This window comes from Ceratotherium simum, chromosome 13 (assembly GCF_057802395.1).
Source record: "Ceratotherium simum simum isolate JZ-2026a chromosome 13, ASM5780239v1, whole genome shotgun sequence".
NCBI lineage: Eukaryota > Metazoa > Chordata > Mammalia > Perissodactyla > Rhinocerotidae > Ceratotherium > Ceratotherium simum.
Genome location: NC_141912.1, coordinates 64,492,429 through 64,508,880, shown reverse-complemented (window position 1 = coordinate 64,508,880; position 16,452 = coordinate 64,492,429). Strand labels below are relative to the sequence as shown.

At 39.5% G+C, this 16,452-nt stretch overlaps 1 protein-coding gene across 2 annotated transcripts in view; it reads left to right on the top strand.

The window, feature by feature from the left end:
• Window positions 1–16,386, top strand: part of B3GAT2 (beta-1,3-glucuronyltransferase 2) — a 53,685-nt gene extending 37,299 nt beyond the window's left edge. Inside the window, exons 3-4 of one of the 2 annotated variants that reach the window (XM_004423976.3) lie at window positions 15,685–15,833; window positions 15,911–16,386. In XM_004423976.3, coding sequence (XP_004424033.1) covers window positions 15,685–15,833; window positions 15,911–15,997 — 236 coding nt within the window. In that variant the 3' untranslated portion in view covers window positions 15,998–16,386. Of the gene's footprint in view, window positions 1–15,684 lie in introns of both variants that reach the window. The other variant, XM_087438795.1, reaches the window with a different exon arrangement.
• Window positions 16,387–16,452: the final 66 nt, after the last annotated feature.

Below are 16,452 nucleotides of genomic sequence, written 5' to 3'. Positions count from 1 at the left end.
AATTTCTTGAGGAATCTTCTTACTGTTTTCCATAGTGGCTGAACCAATTTACATTCCCACCAACAGTGTACAAGTGTTCCCTTTTCTCCACATCCTCTCCAACACTTGTTATTTCTTGTCTTTTTGATAATAGCTCTTCTAACAGGTGTAAGGTGATGACTCATTGTGGTTTTGATTTGCATTTCCCTGATAATTAGTTATATTGAACATCTTTTCATGTGCCTGTTGGCCATCTGTATATCTTCTTTGGAAAAATGTCTGTTCTGATCCTCTGCCCATTTGTTAACTGGGTTGTTTGTTTTTCGGTTGTTGAGTTGTATGAGTTCTTTATATATTTTGGATATTAACCCCTTATCAGATATATGATTTTCAAATATCTTCTCCCATTCAGTAGGTTGCCTTTTCATTTTGTTGATGGTTTCCTCCACTGTGCAGAAGCTTTTTAGTTTGATGTGGTCCCAGTTGTTTATTTTTGCTTTTGTTTCTCTTGCCATTGGAGTCAGATCCGAAAAAAACATTGCTAAGACTGATGTCAAGGAGCTTAGGGCCTATGTTTTCCTCTAGGAATTTTATGGTTTCAGGTCTTATATTCAAGTCTTTAATACATTTTGAGTTAGTTTTTGTGTATGGTGTATGTTAGTGATCTAGTTTCATTCTTTTACATGTGGCTGTCCAGTTTTTCCAACCCCATTTATTGAAGACCATCCTTTCCCCATTGTATATTCTTGCCTCCTTTATCATAAATTAATTGACCATATATGTGTGGGTTTATTTCTGGGCTTTCTAGTCTGTTCCATTGATCTATGTGTCTGTTTTTTCTACTAATACCATACTGTTTTGATTACTTTAGCTTTGTAGTATACTTTGAAATCAGGGAGCGTGATGCCTCCAGATTTGTTCTTCTTTCTCAAGATTGCTTTGGCTGTTTGGGGTCTTAAGTGGTTCCATGCAAACTGTAGAATTATTTACCCGGTTTTGTGAAAAATGCCATTGGAATTTTGATAGGGATTGCATTGAATCTGTAGATTGCTTTGGATAGAGTGGACATTTTAACAGTTTTAATTTTTCCAATCCATGAGCACAGAATATTTTTACATTTATTTGTGTCTTCATTTTCTTTCATCAGTGTCTTGTAGTTTTCACTGTACAGGTCTTTCATCTCTTTGGTTAAATTTATTCCTAAGTATTTTAATCTTTTTGATGCAATCTAAATGGGATTTCCTTAGTTTCTCTTTCTGATGTTCATTATTAATGTATAGAAACACCACACATTTCTCTATATTGATTTTGTATCCTGCAACTTGACTGAATTCATTTATTCTAACAGTTTTTTGGTGGAGTCTTTTAAAGTTTTCTATATATAGTCATGTCATCTGCAAAGAGTGACAGTTTTACTTCTTCCTTTCTGATTTGGATGCCTTTTATTTCTTTTTCTTGCCTAATTGCTGTGGCTAGACTTCTGATACTATATTGAATAAGTGTATGAGGGTGGGCATCCTTATCTTGTTCCTGATCTTACAGGAAAAACTTTTCAGCTTTTTAAGCATTAGATATGATGCTAGCTGTGGGCTTGTCATATATAGCCTTTGTTATGTTGAGGTATGTTCCCTCTATACCCACTTTATTAAGAGTTTTTCTCATAAATGGATGTTGAACTTTGTCAAATGCTTTTTCTGCATCTATTGAAATGATCATGTGATTTTTATCCTTCATTTTGTTAATGTGGTGTATCACATTGATTGATTTGCACATGTTGCACCATCCTTGCATCCCTGGGATAAATCCCACTTGATCATGGTGTGTGATCCTTTTAATGCATTGTTGAATTCAGTTTGCTGATATTTTGTTGAGGATTTTTGCATCTGTGTTCATAAGGAATATTGGCCTGCAATTTTCCTTTTTTGTGGTATCTTTGTTTGGTTTTGGTATCAGGGTAATGCTGGCTTTGTAAAATGAGTTGGAAGCATTCTCTCCTCTTCAACTTTTTGGAAGAGTTTGAGGAGGATTGGTATTAAATCTTCTTTGAATGTTTGGTAGAATTCACCAGTGAAGCTGTCTGGTCCTGGAATTTTGTTTGTTGGAGGTTTTTTATTACTGATTCAATCTCCTTACTAGTAATTCATCTATTCTCATTTTCTGTTTCTTCACGATTGTCTTGGAAGACTGTATGTTTCTAGGAATTTATCAATTTTCTAGGTTGTCCAGTTTGTTGGTGTATAATTGTTCATAGTAGTCTCTTATGATCTTTTGTGTTTCTATTGTATCAGTTGTAACTTCTCTTTCATTTCTAATTTTATTTATTTGAACCATCTCTTTTTTTATTGTTGAGGCTAGCTGAAGTTTTGTCAATTTTGTTTATCTTTACAAAGAACCAGCTCTTTGTTTCATTGATCTTTTCTATTGTTTTTTCAGTCTGTATTTCATTTTATTTCCACTTTGAACTTTTTTTTTCCCTTATACTAACTTTGGGCTTTGTTTTTTCTTCTTTTTCTAGTTCTTGTAGGTATGAAGTTAGATTATTTGAGATTTTTCTTGTTTCTTGAGGTAGGCCTATATTGCTATGAACCGGCCTCTTAACTACTTTTGCTGCATCTCACAGATTTTGGTATGTTGTATTTCCATTTTTCATTTGTCTCAAGGTATTTTTCTCCTTTGATATCTTTTTTGACCTATTGGTTTTTCGGTAGCAGATTGTTTAATCTCTACCTGTTTGTGATTTTTTTTTTTCAGTTTTCTTTTTGTGATTGACTTCCAGTTTCATACCATTGTGGCACGAAAAGATGCTTGATATGATTTTAGTCTTCTTAAATTTATTGAGACTTGTTTTGTGGAGTACCATATGATCTGTCCTGGAGAATGTTCCATGTATGCCTGAGAAGAATGTGTATTCTGCTGCTTTTGGATGGGATGTTTTGTATATATCTATTAAGTCCATCTGTTCTAATGTGTCATTTAAGGTCGATGTTTCCTTGTTGACTTTCTGGATGATCTATCCATTGATGTAAGTGGGGTATTCAAGTCCCCTACTGTTATTCTTGCTGTTGATCTCTCCCTTTAGGTCTATTAATATTTGCTTTATATATTCAGATGCTTCTATGTTGGGTGCATAAATATTTACCAATGTTATATCTTCTTGTTGGATTGACCCCTTTATCATTATGTAATGTCCATTTTTGTCTTTTATTAGTCTTTGTTTTAAAGTCTGTTTTGTCTAAGTATAGCTACCCCAGCTTTCTTTTGTTTCCATTTGCATGAAACATCTTTTTCCATCCTTTCACTTTCAGTCTGTGTGTGTCCTTACGTCTGACATGCTCTTGTAGGCAGCATATAGATGGGTCTAGTTTTTCTTTTATCCATTCAGCCACTCTGTGTCTTTTGATTGGAGCATTTAGTCCATTTACATTTGAAGGAATTATAGATAGGTATGTACTTATTGCCATTTTGTTAATTATTTTCTGGCTGTTTTGTAGTTCCTCTCTCTCACTTTTTTCTTCTTTTGCTCTTTTTATTGTGGTTTGATGACTTTCTTTACTGTTATATTTAGATTCTACTATCATTAGCTTTTGTGTATCTACTATAGGTTTTTACTTTGTGGTAAAAATGAGGCTGATATATGGGAGCATGAAGCTTCCATATATCAGCCTATGTATATACTGGTCTCTTTTAAGCTGATAAGTTTGAACACATTCTAAAACTACATTTTTACTCCCCCCACTCACATTTTATGTTTTTGATGTCACATTTTATATCTTTTTATTTTGTGTATACCTTAACTAATTGTTCTATTTATTTTTACTACTTTTGTCTTTTAACCTTCATATTAGCTTTATAGTTGATTAGTCTGCTACCTTTAATATATATTTACCTTTGTCAGTGAGATTTTTACTTTCTTATGTTTTCTTATTACTAATTAGTGCCCTTTCTTTTCAGCTGAAAGGAGTTTCTTTAACATTTCTTGTAAGGCTGGTTTAGTGGTGGTGAACTCCTTTCCTTTTTGCATGTCTGGAAAAGCTCTTTTTCTCTCCTTTGATTCTGAATGATAACCTTGCCAAGTAGAGTATTTTTGCTTTCAGCATTTTGAATACATCATGCCACTCTCTTCTGGCCTGTAAAGTTTCAGCTGAAAAATCTGCTCATAGTTTTATGGAGGTTCCCTTGTACATAACATGTTTTTCTCTTGCTGCTTTTAAGACTCTCTCTTTATCTTTTACTTTTGACATTTTAATTATAATGTGACTTGGTGTGGATCTCTTTGGGTTCATTTTGTTTGGGACTCGCTGGGCTTCTTGAACCTGGATGTCTGTTTCCTTCCCCAGGTTAGGGAAGTTTTCAGCTATTATTTCTTCAAGTAGGTTTTCTGTCCCTTTTTCTCTCTTCTCCTTCTGGGACACCCATAATTTGAATTTTGTTCTGCTTGATGTTGTCACATAGCTCTCTTAAGTTATCGTAGATTTCTAAAATTCTTTTTACTTTTTTCTGCTTTGTCTGTGTGAGTTCCACTGCACTGTCTTTCAGGTCACTGATCCTTTCTTCTGCTTTATCTAATCTGCTGTTGAACACCTCTGGTGTATTTTTTATTTCAGTTATTGTATTCTTCAGCTCTGTGACTTCTGTTTGGAATTTTCTTAAATTCTTTTTGTTGAAGTTCTCACTGTGTTCATCCATTCTTCTCCTAAGATTGGTGAGCATCTTTCTGACCATTACTTTGAATTCTTTATCAGGTAAATTACTTATCTCTGTTTCCTTAAGGTTTTTTGGGGGGTTTTATCTCATTCTTTCATTTAGATCATATTCCTCTTTGCTCATTTTGCTTGACTGTGTTTGTTTCTGTGTATTAGGTGAAACAGCTCTCTCGCCCATTCTTGAAGGAGTGGTCACAGGAATACTGAGAGTGTGTTCCAGTCTGTGTCTGTGCAGTGTCCTGGGGGTGGTAGCCCGCCAAGAAATGTCTCTCCAATTGTTTCAGTTTGTAAGGGCCTAGAAACGTAGGCCCCTCGGCCACCAGTGCCAGGTGTTCACAGGGCGTCCCCTGTGTGGACTGCATGGACCTACGGGGTTTGGTGGGGCAGGGCCACACTGCAGTAGAGTGCCAGGCTGGTCTTGGCCACAGTGGAGCACCAGGTCAGGACAACTGGCACTAGCAGGGTAGAGGGAGGGCACCAAAAATGGAATCCACAAACACTGAGCTAGCAAGGCAGAAGGATAGTGTAAAATTGGCACCCACCTGCGCTTCTGTACCCAGAGAGAGTTCCAGCAGACCCCTGTCCCTTAGCAGACACTGTAGGATTAGTCAGCGTGTCTCCTTCACATACAGTCCAGGTGCTTTCCAAACTGCTGCATCTGTGCTGGATCCCGGGCAAGTGAGTCTGTGCATGAGCCCTGTAACAGCAGTCTCAGTTTCCTACAGCCCTCTGGGTCTCCTGGATGTAAGCCCCATTGGTTTTCAAAGCCAGATGATTTGGGGGCACGTCTCTCCAAGGCAGATTTCAAGGGGTGGGGTGTCTGCTGTGGCCTTGAGCCCCTTGCTCTTCAGGGAGAAGCTCCATGTTTGTGACATCCCTCCTGCCTCTGGGTCACCACACTGGGGGTAGAAGTTTTGGCAAGGGCATCTCTGCCTCTTCTACCCATCTCAAGGTGGCCTTTTTATCTTTTCCTTGGAAGAGCTGTTCAGTTAATCCTCAGGTCTTTCTCAGAGAGAATTGTTCTCTTTGTAGCCATAACCTTGGTGTGTCCGTGGGAGGAGGTGAACTCAGGATCTTCCTACACCGCCATCTTGAACCTTCTTGTTTAGACAAAGACTTCCAGTCAGCTATTTTAAATATATCCAATCAACCAAAGGAAACCATGTCTAAATAACTAAAGGAAAATATGAGAATGATGTCTCATACAATAGAGGATATAAAGAGGCAGAAATTATATTTTAAAAAAGGAAACAAGAAGAAATTCTGGAGTTGAAAAGTACAATAACAGAAATGAAAAATTCACTAGAGAGGGTCAAAGTAGATTTGAGCAGGTCAAAGAATCAGAAAACTTGAAAGGTCAATTGAGATGATCAAGTTTGAGGAACAGAAAGAAAAAAATGAAGAAAAATGAACAGAACCTCAGTGACCTATGGATCAAGAGTACCAATAAATGCATAGTTGAGTCCCAGAAAGAGAAGGAAAGGGCTAGAGAGAATATTTGAAGAAATAATGGTTGAAAACTTCCCAAATTTGTACAAAAAATGTTAATCTACATATCCAAAAGCTTAATGGATTCCAAGTAGGATAAACTCAAAGAGAACCACATGTAGACGCATCATAAACAAACAGTTAAAAGCCAAAGATGAAGAGAATCTTGAGAGTAGCAAAAGAGAAGTTATGTATCACATATAAGTGATCTTCAATAAGATTAACAGCTAATTTCTCATCAGGAATGATGTAAGCCAGAAGGCAGTGAGATGATATATTTAAAATACCGGAAGAAGAACATTATCAACCAAGAATTCTATATCCCACAAAATTATCCTTCACAAATGAAGAAAAAATCAAAATATTCCCAATAAACAAATGCCATGAAAATTCATTGCTAGCAAATGTGTCCTACAAGAAATACTAAAGGGAGTCCTTCAGGCTGAAATGAGTGACACTAGATAGTAACTCTACTCCACGTGAAGAAATAAGAACACCAGTAAAGGTAACTCCGTAGATAAATTGAAAAGACAGTATAAAGGTAATTTTCACCTGTAACTCTTCTCCTCTCTGATTTAAAAGGCAGCTGCATAAAGCAATAATTAGGAATCTGGGCTGAGACATACAATGTATGCAGATGTAATTTGTATGACAATTACAGCATAAAGGAGGAGCTAAAAGAATGGAGCTATGTAGGAGCAAAGTTTTTGTATACTACTGAAATTAAGTTGGTATTAATCTGAACTGGATCATTAGAAGTTAAGATGCTAATTGTAATCCACAGGGCAACCTCTAAGAAGATAACTCCAAAAACTATTGTGAAAGAAATGACAAGTACACTACAAAGCATACACTAGGGAATTTCTGTTTTTTAGTGTGTGTGTGTGTGTGAGAGGAAGATCAGCCCTGTACTAACATCTGCCAATCTTCTTTTTTTTTTTGCTGAGGAAGACTGGCCCTGGGCTAACATCCATGCCCATCTTCCTCCACTTTATGTGGGACGCCACCACAGCATGGCTTACCAAGTGGTGCATTGGTGCACGCCCAGGATCCGAACCGGCGAACCCCTGGGCTGCCGCAGCAGAGCACGCACTTAACCGCTTGCGCCACCAGGCTGGCCCCCAGGAATTTCTGTTTAATGCAAAAGAAGATGGTAATGGAGAAACAGAGAAATGAAAATACATTAAACATATAGAAAACAAATTGCAAAATGGCAGATGTAAATCTTAATTTATCAGTAATTACATTAAATGTAAATAGATTAAAGAATCTAGTCAAAAGGCAGATGGGCAGAATGGATTTAAAAAAACATGATCCAACTCTATGCTGTGTACAAGGCAAACATTTTAGATTCAAAGACACAAACAAGTTGAAAGCAAAAGAATGAAAAAAAAAAATCATGCAAACAAGAACCAAAAAAAGCTGAAATGCCTATGTGAATACCAGGCAAAATAGATTTTAAGACAAAAATTGTTACTAGACACAAAAAAAGGTTATTGTATAATGATAAAAAGATCAATTCATCACAAAGATATAACAATTATAAACATATACACATCTTACAATAAAGCCCCAAAATACTTAAAGCAAAAATGACAGAACTGAAGGGAGAAATAGACAATTCAACAATAATAGTTGCAAATATCAACATCCCACTTTCAATAATAGAACAACTAGATAGGAGATCAGCTAGAAGCCTTGAAACTACTACAAAACAACTAGACCTATGACATCTATAGAACACCTCACCCAACAGCAGAATGCAGTCTTCTCAAATGCACAATTGAATCTTCTCCAGGATAGACCATATGTTAGGTCATAAAACAGGTATAAATAAATTTAAAATAATTGAAATTATACCCAATATATTCTTGGACTACACGAGAATGAAATTAGAAATGACTACCAGAGAGGAGTTTGTGAAATTTACAAGTATGTGAAAATTAAACAGCACACTCCTAAATAAAAATTGGTCAAATAAGAAATCATAAGGGATACTGGAAAATACTTTGAGATGAGTGAAAATGGAAACACAACATACTAAAACTTATGGGGTGCAGCTAAAGCACTGCTTAGAGGAAAATTTATAGCTGCAAATGCTTCTATTAAAAAGAAGAAAGATCTCAAACCAGTAACCAAGCCTTTTACCATAACTAGAAACAGAAGAGGAAACTAAACCCAAAATAAGCAGTAGGAAGGAAATAAAGATTAGAGCAAAAATAAATGAAATAGAGAATAAAAAAGCAAAGGACAGAAGCCACATGATCAGGGGACAGCCCGGTAGCGTAGTGGTTAAGTTCACGGTTAAGTTCACACGCTCTGGTTTGGAGGCCCAGGATTCATGGGTTCAGATCCTGGGGGCAGACCTACACACCACTCATCAAGCCATACTGTGGTGGCATCCCGCATAAAAATAGAGGAAGATTGGCATAGATGTTAGCTCAAGAAAAATCTTCCTCACCAAAAAAAAAAAAAAAAAAAAAACCCACATGATCAAATCAATAGATGCAGAAAAAGCACCTGAGAGCATTCAACATTCTTTCATGATAAAAACACTAGACAGAAGTTCAATAAACGAGGAATGGAAAGGAACTTCTTCTGCTTGATAAAGGGCATCTAGGAGAAACCCACAGCCAACATCGTATTTACTTGTTGAAGACTGAAAGCTTTTCTCCTAAGATCAAGAACAGAGCGAGGATGAGACCTTTTTTTTTTTTTTAAGGAAGATTCGCCCTGAGCTAACATCTGTGCCAATCTTCCTCTATTTTGTATGTGAGCAGACACCACAGCATAGCTGCCAATGAGTGGTGTAGGTGCATGCCCGGGAACCGAGCCCAGGCCACAGAAGTAGAATGTGCCAAACTTAACCACTAGGCCATGGAGCTGGCCCTGGATGAGCCTTCTTAACACTTGTTTTCACCAGTGTACTCTAGGACAATTAGGCAAAAAAGGGAATAAAAGGCATCCAGGTTGGTAAGGAAGAAGTAAAACTATCTCCATTTATCAACAACATGATCTTTTACATAGCAAATACTCAGGAGTATATACACAAGCGCACGTGCACACACACACAACACTACAAAAAGCAGCGTGTGCTTTGCTGGGAAGAGATATGAAAGGAGAGGCAGCCACTTCAGACAGAATTAGGGAAGAGCAGAAAAGGGGTGCCTCACATGTTTTTCTTTCTCCAGCAAGTTCCCTGATACTACTGCGTGTGTAGACACTTCAATTTAGAAATTGAAATCTTTTTTTTTCCTTCTTATTGTTTAAAGTGGGTAGAGAGAGACTTCTGAAATTACCTGATACTTACTGGCAACAGCAGAGTGTCAAGAGCCCAATACTCCAGTACAACTAGCCAGAGCAACTGTTGCAGACAGAAAGCCATTAGGGTCTTTGTTTTGACCAGACTGTGAAGGTATTGTTGCCAAAAACCATCCTTCGGGAACTGGCAGTGGTTTTGACGTGTGGCAGCCTTGCTGAAATTAGATTATGTGTAGTTAGAGGAGAGAGAGTGGTAGTGGGCGTGTGTGTGGAGGTGAGATGAGACTAAGTTGACACACAATAGAAGAACAAGCACTACTGATGCTCTTAACTGTGGCTGAGGGGGGAAGGGGAGGTTTGCTGGACTTCGTCCTTTCCAATTTGTCTGTCTTTTTTCTTTCCTTCCTTCTTTCTTTTTCCCCCCGTTATTGCAATGGCTAGGACCTTCAGTACACTGTTGACTACAAGTCAAGAGCAGACACCCTTGCTGCATTCCATGTTCAGCCTTTCTCCGTCAAGTATGATGTCCGCAATAGTTTTTGTAGGTGCCCTTTCTCAGTTGAGGACGTTCACTTCTATTCTCAGTTTGCTGAGAGGCTTTTTAAAAATCATGACTAGATGTTGGATTTTGTCAAGTGCAACTTCTCCATCCATTGAGATAATCAGATAGATGTGTTTTAATTTTTCAGTCTGTTAATGTGGTGAATTACACTGATTGATTTTCAAATGTTAAACCAACATTGCAGTCTTGGGATAAACCTCACTTGGTTATGATTTATTGTCTTTTTTATAGTCGGATTCAGTTTGCTAAAACTTGGAAGAATTTTTCTGTGTTCATGGGAGTGGTGGGTTTGTAGTTTTCTTGTAATGCTTCTGTCTGGTTTTGGTATCCGGGTACTGCTGGCCTCATGGAATGATCTGAGAAGTGCTCCCTCCTTTTCTGTTTTCTGGACAAGTTCTATTATTTCTTCCTTAAATGTTTGGTAGAAACCACCAGTGAAGCTATCTGGGCCTGGAGGGGTTTTTTTGGTTTTATTTATTTATTTATTTATTTTTGTGAGGAAGATCAGCCCTGAGCTAACATCCATGCCAATCCTCCTCTTTTTGCTGAGGAAGCCCAGCCCTGAGCTAACATCTATTGCCAATCCTCCTCCTTTTTTTCCCTTTTTCTCCCCAAAGCCCCAGTAGATAGTTGTATGTTGTAGTTGCACATCCTGCTAGTTGCTGTATGTGGGACGCCGCCTCAGCATGGCCAGACAAGCGGTGCATCGGTGCGCGCCCAGGATCCGAACCCAGGCCGCCAGTAGCGGAGTGTGTGCACTTAACCGCTAAGCCACAGGGCCGGCCCCTGGTTTTATTTTTGTGTGTGGGTTTTTTTGGTGGGAAGATCTTTAACTACATATTTAATTTCTTTAATTGATACCCGGGTATTCAGATTATCTGTGTCTTCATAAGTGAGCTTTGATAGTTTGTGTCTTTCAAGAAACTTGTCCATTTTTATCTAAGTTGTCAAATTTACTGCCATAAAGATGTTCATACTACTCCTTTATTTTCATTTTAATGTTTGTAGAACCTGTGCCCGTCCTCCTCCCTCATTCCTGGCATAGGTCATTGGGGTCCTCTCTCTTTTTTCCTGATAAAAATGGGTAGATGTTTATCAATTTTATTGACTTTTTTTTCAAAGGACAAGGTTTGATTTCACTGATCTCTCTTGTTTTCTATTTCTATTTCAGTGATTTTGGCTCTTACATTTATTAGTACTTATTTTTTCTATTTACTTTTGGTCTCATTTACTCTTCTTTTTCTAGTATATAAAGGTGGGAGCTTAGGTCACTGAGTTGAGAACTTTCTTCTCATCAAAAGTGGTTAGTGTTTTTAAAAATTCATTTTCCATCTAAGTACTGCTTTAGATGCATCGCACAAATTTTGATGTCTTGTTTTCATTTTCATTCAGTTAACCACTTTTTCATTTCCCTTTTGATTTTTTGTTTGATCTACATTTTAGTTTGAATTATGTTGTTTAGTTTTCAAATATTCAGGGGATTTTCCAGATGTCTTTATATTATTGGTTTCTATTTTACTTCCATTGTGGTCAGAGAAATACTTTGTACAATTTGAATTCTTTTAATTTTATTGAGATTTGATGTATGGCCCAGACTATGGCCTGTCTTGATAATGTCCCATGTGCACTTGAAAAGATTGTGTATTCTGCTGTTGTTGGGTGGAGTGTTCTATGAGTGTCAGCTCAAGTTGGTTGAGTGTTAAGTCTTATATATCCTTACTGATTTTTCAGATTTGGAAAATTTTCAGTTATTTCTTCAAAAAAATGTTTTGTTACCTCTCCCCCTTTCATTCTGTTTCTGTGACTTCAGTGTGTGTGTGTGTGTGTGTGTATGCACACACGTATGTGTGTGTTGTACGTGCACGTGTGTCTCTTCCTTTTTGTGTTTCATTTTGGTGGTTTCTATTGTTATGCGTTCAAGGTTACTCATCTTTTACTCTGCAATTTCTCATCACTTGTTCATCCCACCCAGCGTAGTTTTCATCTCGACACTGCAATTTTCATCACAAGAACACTTTGGGTCTTTTTGTCTTCCATGTCTCTCCTTAGCATGCTCAATCTTTCCTCTACCCATTTGAACACATGAAGTATATTTATAATATGTTTCAATGTTCTTGTTCAGTAATTCTATCATGTGTGTCATTTCTGGGTTTGTTTCTGCTAATTTTTTCTCTTCATTATGAGATTGTACTTTATACATCTGGTAATTTCTATATCAGGCATTTTGAATTTTATGTAACTAGGTAAGAATTATATATGTATATATGCATACAAGTAATATGTATAACATACATTTTTTATACACACCTTTTTTTCCTGGGATACAACTAAGTTACTTGGAAACATTTGATTCTTTCCAGGCTTTTACAGTGTGTTAGGCAGAACCAGCTCAGCCTTTAGTTTTGGGCTAATTTGCCCCCACAGTGGACACGATACCCTTCCAAGTACTCTTCCAAATGCCCCAGCTACCACCAGCTGCATCTGGCTGGTGGGAGTGTTAACTCTTCCTGGCCCTGAGTGAGCTCGAGGACATGGTCCACTTGCTTCTTTCCAGTGGTTCTGTACTTGGCCTTGGTCGTTTCACAGGCATTTGCTGATCACACTCAGCTGGACTTGAGTAGCGCCCTGGACAGGCAACAGGGCTCTTTCCTCTCCAGTACTCTGCCCTGCGAAGTCTAGCTGTCTTGGCCTTTCCAAATTCTCAGTTCTGTTTCCTCAGCTCAAGGAGACTGCAACGCTGTGCGAGTTCCTCTCCCCATGGAGAGCCTGCAAACTTGCTGCAGGCAGGAAGCCAGGGCAACGCAGGGCTCCTGTCTGTCTCCCTCTTCTGAGATCTGTCTTGTGTGCCTCGTTTCCAGTGTCTGGAAGCCATCCCCGCCGCCCACCAAATATCTTGTCTGATTTTTAGTTGCTTAAGACAGTGGGAAAACCCAGTCCTCGCTGCGCCATCTTGTCCAGAAGTGGAAATGGCTTGTTGGACTTTGAGTATCTCACAGATGTTGTTTCTACTCATTAATCAATAAGCATATATTGAGGCGGGCCTGTCCCCCTCACTGGGAGGGAGCAAATCCCCACCCTCCATTGGAAGTCAGGAAATCTTGCATTCACAGTCAACAGCCAGTTTTCATTTCATTTTTTACACACTGACCAGGACAGAGAATCCTACTCCCATGAATTTGTAAGGCTTCTAGTATCTCAAAAGCTACTGTAAGCATCTTTAAAGCTAAATTAACTTCACTAAAAAAAGGAAAAGGTACAACTTGTAATACCTGAGGCATAAATACTTGGAAATGAAGAACACCCACCATATCTTGGGTTGGAAACTAATGGGTTAGGAACGAAAAACTCCTTGTTCACTTTCAGAGGGAGAACTCGAACTCTCCAGCTTCCCAGCAGGTCAGATGGTTCCCCAAAACGCATCCTGGGGTTTGCCCTCATTAGCACGTGCTTCCCATGCTGGCTGCAACTTGCGTCCTTTGAAGGTTCCCTGAGCAAGGGTGCCACAGAGGAAATGGAGGTGGGTTTTGAGGAGCATCTGAATAGCCCCCACCCCCTCTTGCATTAGAAAATACAGAGCCGCTTTGCTGCTGTGGCAGCCCCCACTCAATCTCTCTCCAGGGAGTTGGCCTTCCAGTTCTCCTCTCCCCAGTGAGGCCAGGAAAGGGCCTCACAGCAGAACAATGTGCAGCTTCACACCTTCTGTCAGCTTTGCTGAAATTGTAGATTTTGCCATGTAACTAACTTTGCTGTAAGAGCCAGAAGGATATTTCTGAGCTACATATGGAAAGCAAGAAAATAATCTGAATCCTGCAGCATCACGATGATGAATGTGTTCAAGTCTTAGGGGAAAATGAAGGAAATCGGATCAACGTGGTTTTGCATCATTTGCAAAATGACTTCTGCAAAATGCACACCCAATTTTTTTTTTATGAGAATGGGGAAATACAATCAGTACCTTGAAGCCATGTGAAAAATATACCAGGAGCTTCAGTGTGATCAATAAGGGCAGACCTCCTCAACCAGGAAAAAAGAGGAATCAGCACAGGAAAATAAAGCAAGCAATCTGAGTGACCTCTTAGAAAAGGCCCTTCTCATGTGTTAATTCAAACCTCTGGCTCTCTCTGGAGGAGCCTGTGGCTGTTCTGCCAGCCAGACCTGAGTGAAGAGTGGTGTGAAGTGCAGCTGGCCTGCTCGGCGGGACTTCCACAAGCCCTTTACACCCCCCGTACACACTGCTCTCCAACACTCTCGTGATGACATTTACAATGGCATTTTTATTTATATACTGCAGTATCTTTTGAACAGTGCTTTGCAGTTAGTGGAGTCTTTCCATATACTGGTTTTACCTGAGACAGGGAGTTGAGAAGGTGTCACATCTCTTGCAGATGAGGAAATGCAAGTTTCAGAACCAAGAACGGTTGAGTGACTTGGCCAGTGTCCCAGGGAAAGGACCTAGGCAAAACAAAAGGCTTCTAATTCCAAATTCAGTGTTCTTTCTGCTGGAACGTGCTGCCCCCCAGGCCTGGTGGGAGGTTCTGGGGCCAGTTCTCAGGCTAATGCTTCGTGATTGTTCTTTGTTCTTCACTCAGCACCCTTCGTGCCCACCTGCCGTGCACAGAGCTTCGTGCTAAGGTTTCCCACGAAGACAGCAGGGTCTAGAACACAGGACTGGCCGGCGTAGCCTCTGGGGACTTATGGGAATGCTGGCGTGGTTTTCTCACAGTTCCTCATTACTGCTGGTCTCATTTGGTACTTACTTTGCTAACTATATTTTTGCAAGAATCAGCATAAATCAGGTCAGTTAATGTAGAGATGGGCAAAAACTGCTAAAAAATGTTGCTGGGATTGGTCCTCATAGCTGTTAACTCTGGGGGTGCCTGGCTTTACAGTGTCGCTGTAGTCATGAGAGCAGTGGTCCAGGGCTTCAGGCTTTCAAAGCAGCTGTGAAGGTTGTAACAATTGCTTGCTGAGATGGCTTGTCGAGTGTTTCATGGCTAAGCCTTTAACACAGAGTTTATTAACTAGAGATTAACAGTAGTGATTTTTCTTATGACCAAACCATTGAAGGAAATTGACACTAATTTATTTCCTTGAAAAATGAAATGCAAAAAACAAATTTATCAAATGACCTGATATTTCCTGCACTGATTTCCAACCCCACCCCCAGTTCAGATTGAACCAAATTGGAAATTTAAACCAAATGATTATGTATTATACATTTTCTAGTTAAGTGACTTCTATTTCTCAGTCTTCTAAATTCAGAGTACATCAGAGCAGTGTGGGTCTTGATAAAGCATACATATACCAAGATGTCAAAGGGCAGTGCGGGTAGGTCTGGAGGCTCTTTGGCTACATTCAGTTCTCAGTTGTCCTGGAGTGTCTTATGCAGGGTGTGCAGCGTCTGGTACAAGTCACCCTGAGTTATCCACAGCCTGGACTGCCTACTTCACAGTAGAGGCCCGTGCTCAGGCCCCTACCGCGGCACTGCAGGGGCTACAGGGTGACAACTGGTATCCTTCTGAGACTGTGATGCACGTAATGCTCCCGTTCAACTGTGTGAACCAAGATCTGGCATAGAGCAGATATTTAAAAATTGTTTTTGATGTGACCAAAATTATACATAGAAAAAAGAGAAGCACACCAATATTTTACTTTAAAGTCTTTTTTTTCCTTCCCTAACTTTTCACAAAGGATTTGCTGTAAGCCTTCAAGTCATCTTGTCTAATCCAAAAGCTGTGTTTAAGCGTCGTGGATCCCAGCCAGGGATGCAAGAGTCTGACTTTCTAAAACAGATAACAACAGTCGAAGAACTGGAACCGAAAGCAAGTAACTGCACCAAGGTATTCATTTCACTTGTGCTGCTTGACCATGTAGAGGGTCAGCGTTGTGTGGCTACCAAAGGTCTCCCTCCCCTTAGGTCCTCGTGTGGCACACTCGGACAGAGAAGGTTAATCTAGCCAACGAGCCAAAGTACCACCTGGACACAGTGAAAATTGAGGTGTAAACGCAGTAGCACCTGGTGCCGCCCGCCTGGCCAGTGAACGTGGAAGAGGACACGGGGAGGCCAGGCTGCAGAGCGTTCAGGTACTGTCCTTCACTTCAGTACAACAGCCTGTCGTCACCTGATGGCCATCTGTTTACACAGAGCTCGTCAGTTGACATCAGCTAACTGGATGGTGTAAGATGTATGTTTTTGTCTTTGTTTGTTCTGCATGTTCTCCCTACAACTAAACTGGAAGACCTCTGTACAGCACAGCTCAGTGACACTGCAGGGACCACTCCGAGTATCTCGTATACTTTTCCTTCCCCAATTTGGCCTTATAATTGGTAGAACTGAACAGGTTTTAGAAACAGCTTACAGGTATTTCATCAACTAAATGTTCCCATCCCTGACTTTGCAATGTTACCTAATTTTTGTAAGGTTGGTAGCAGTATACATCATAGGAAATAAAACCCACA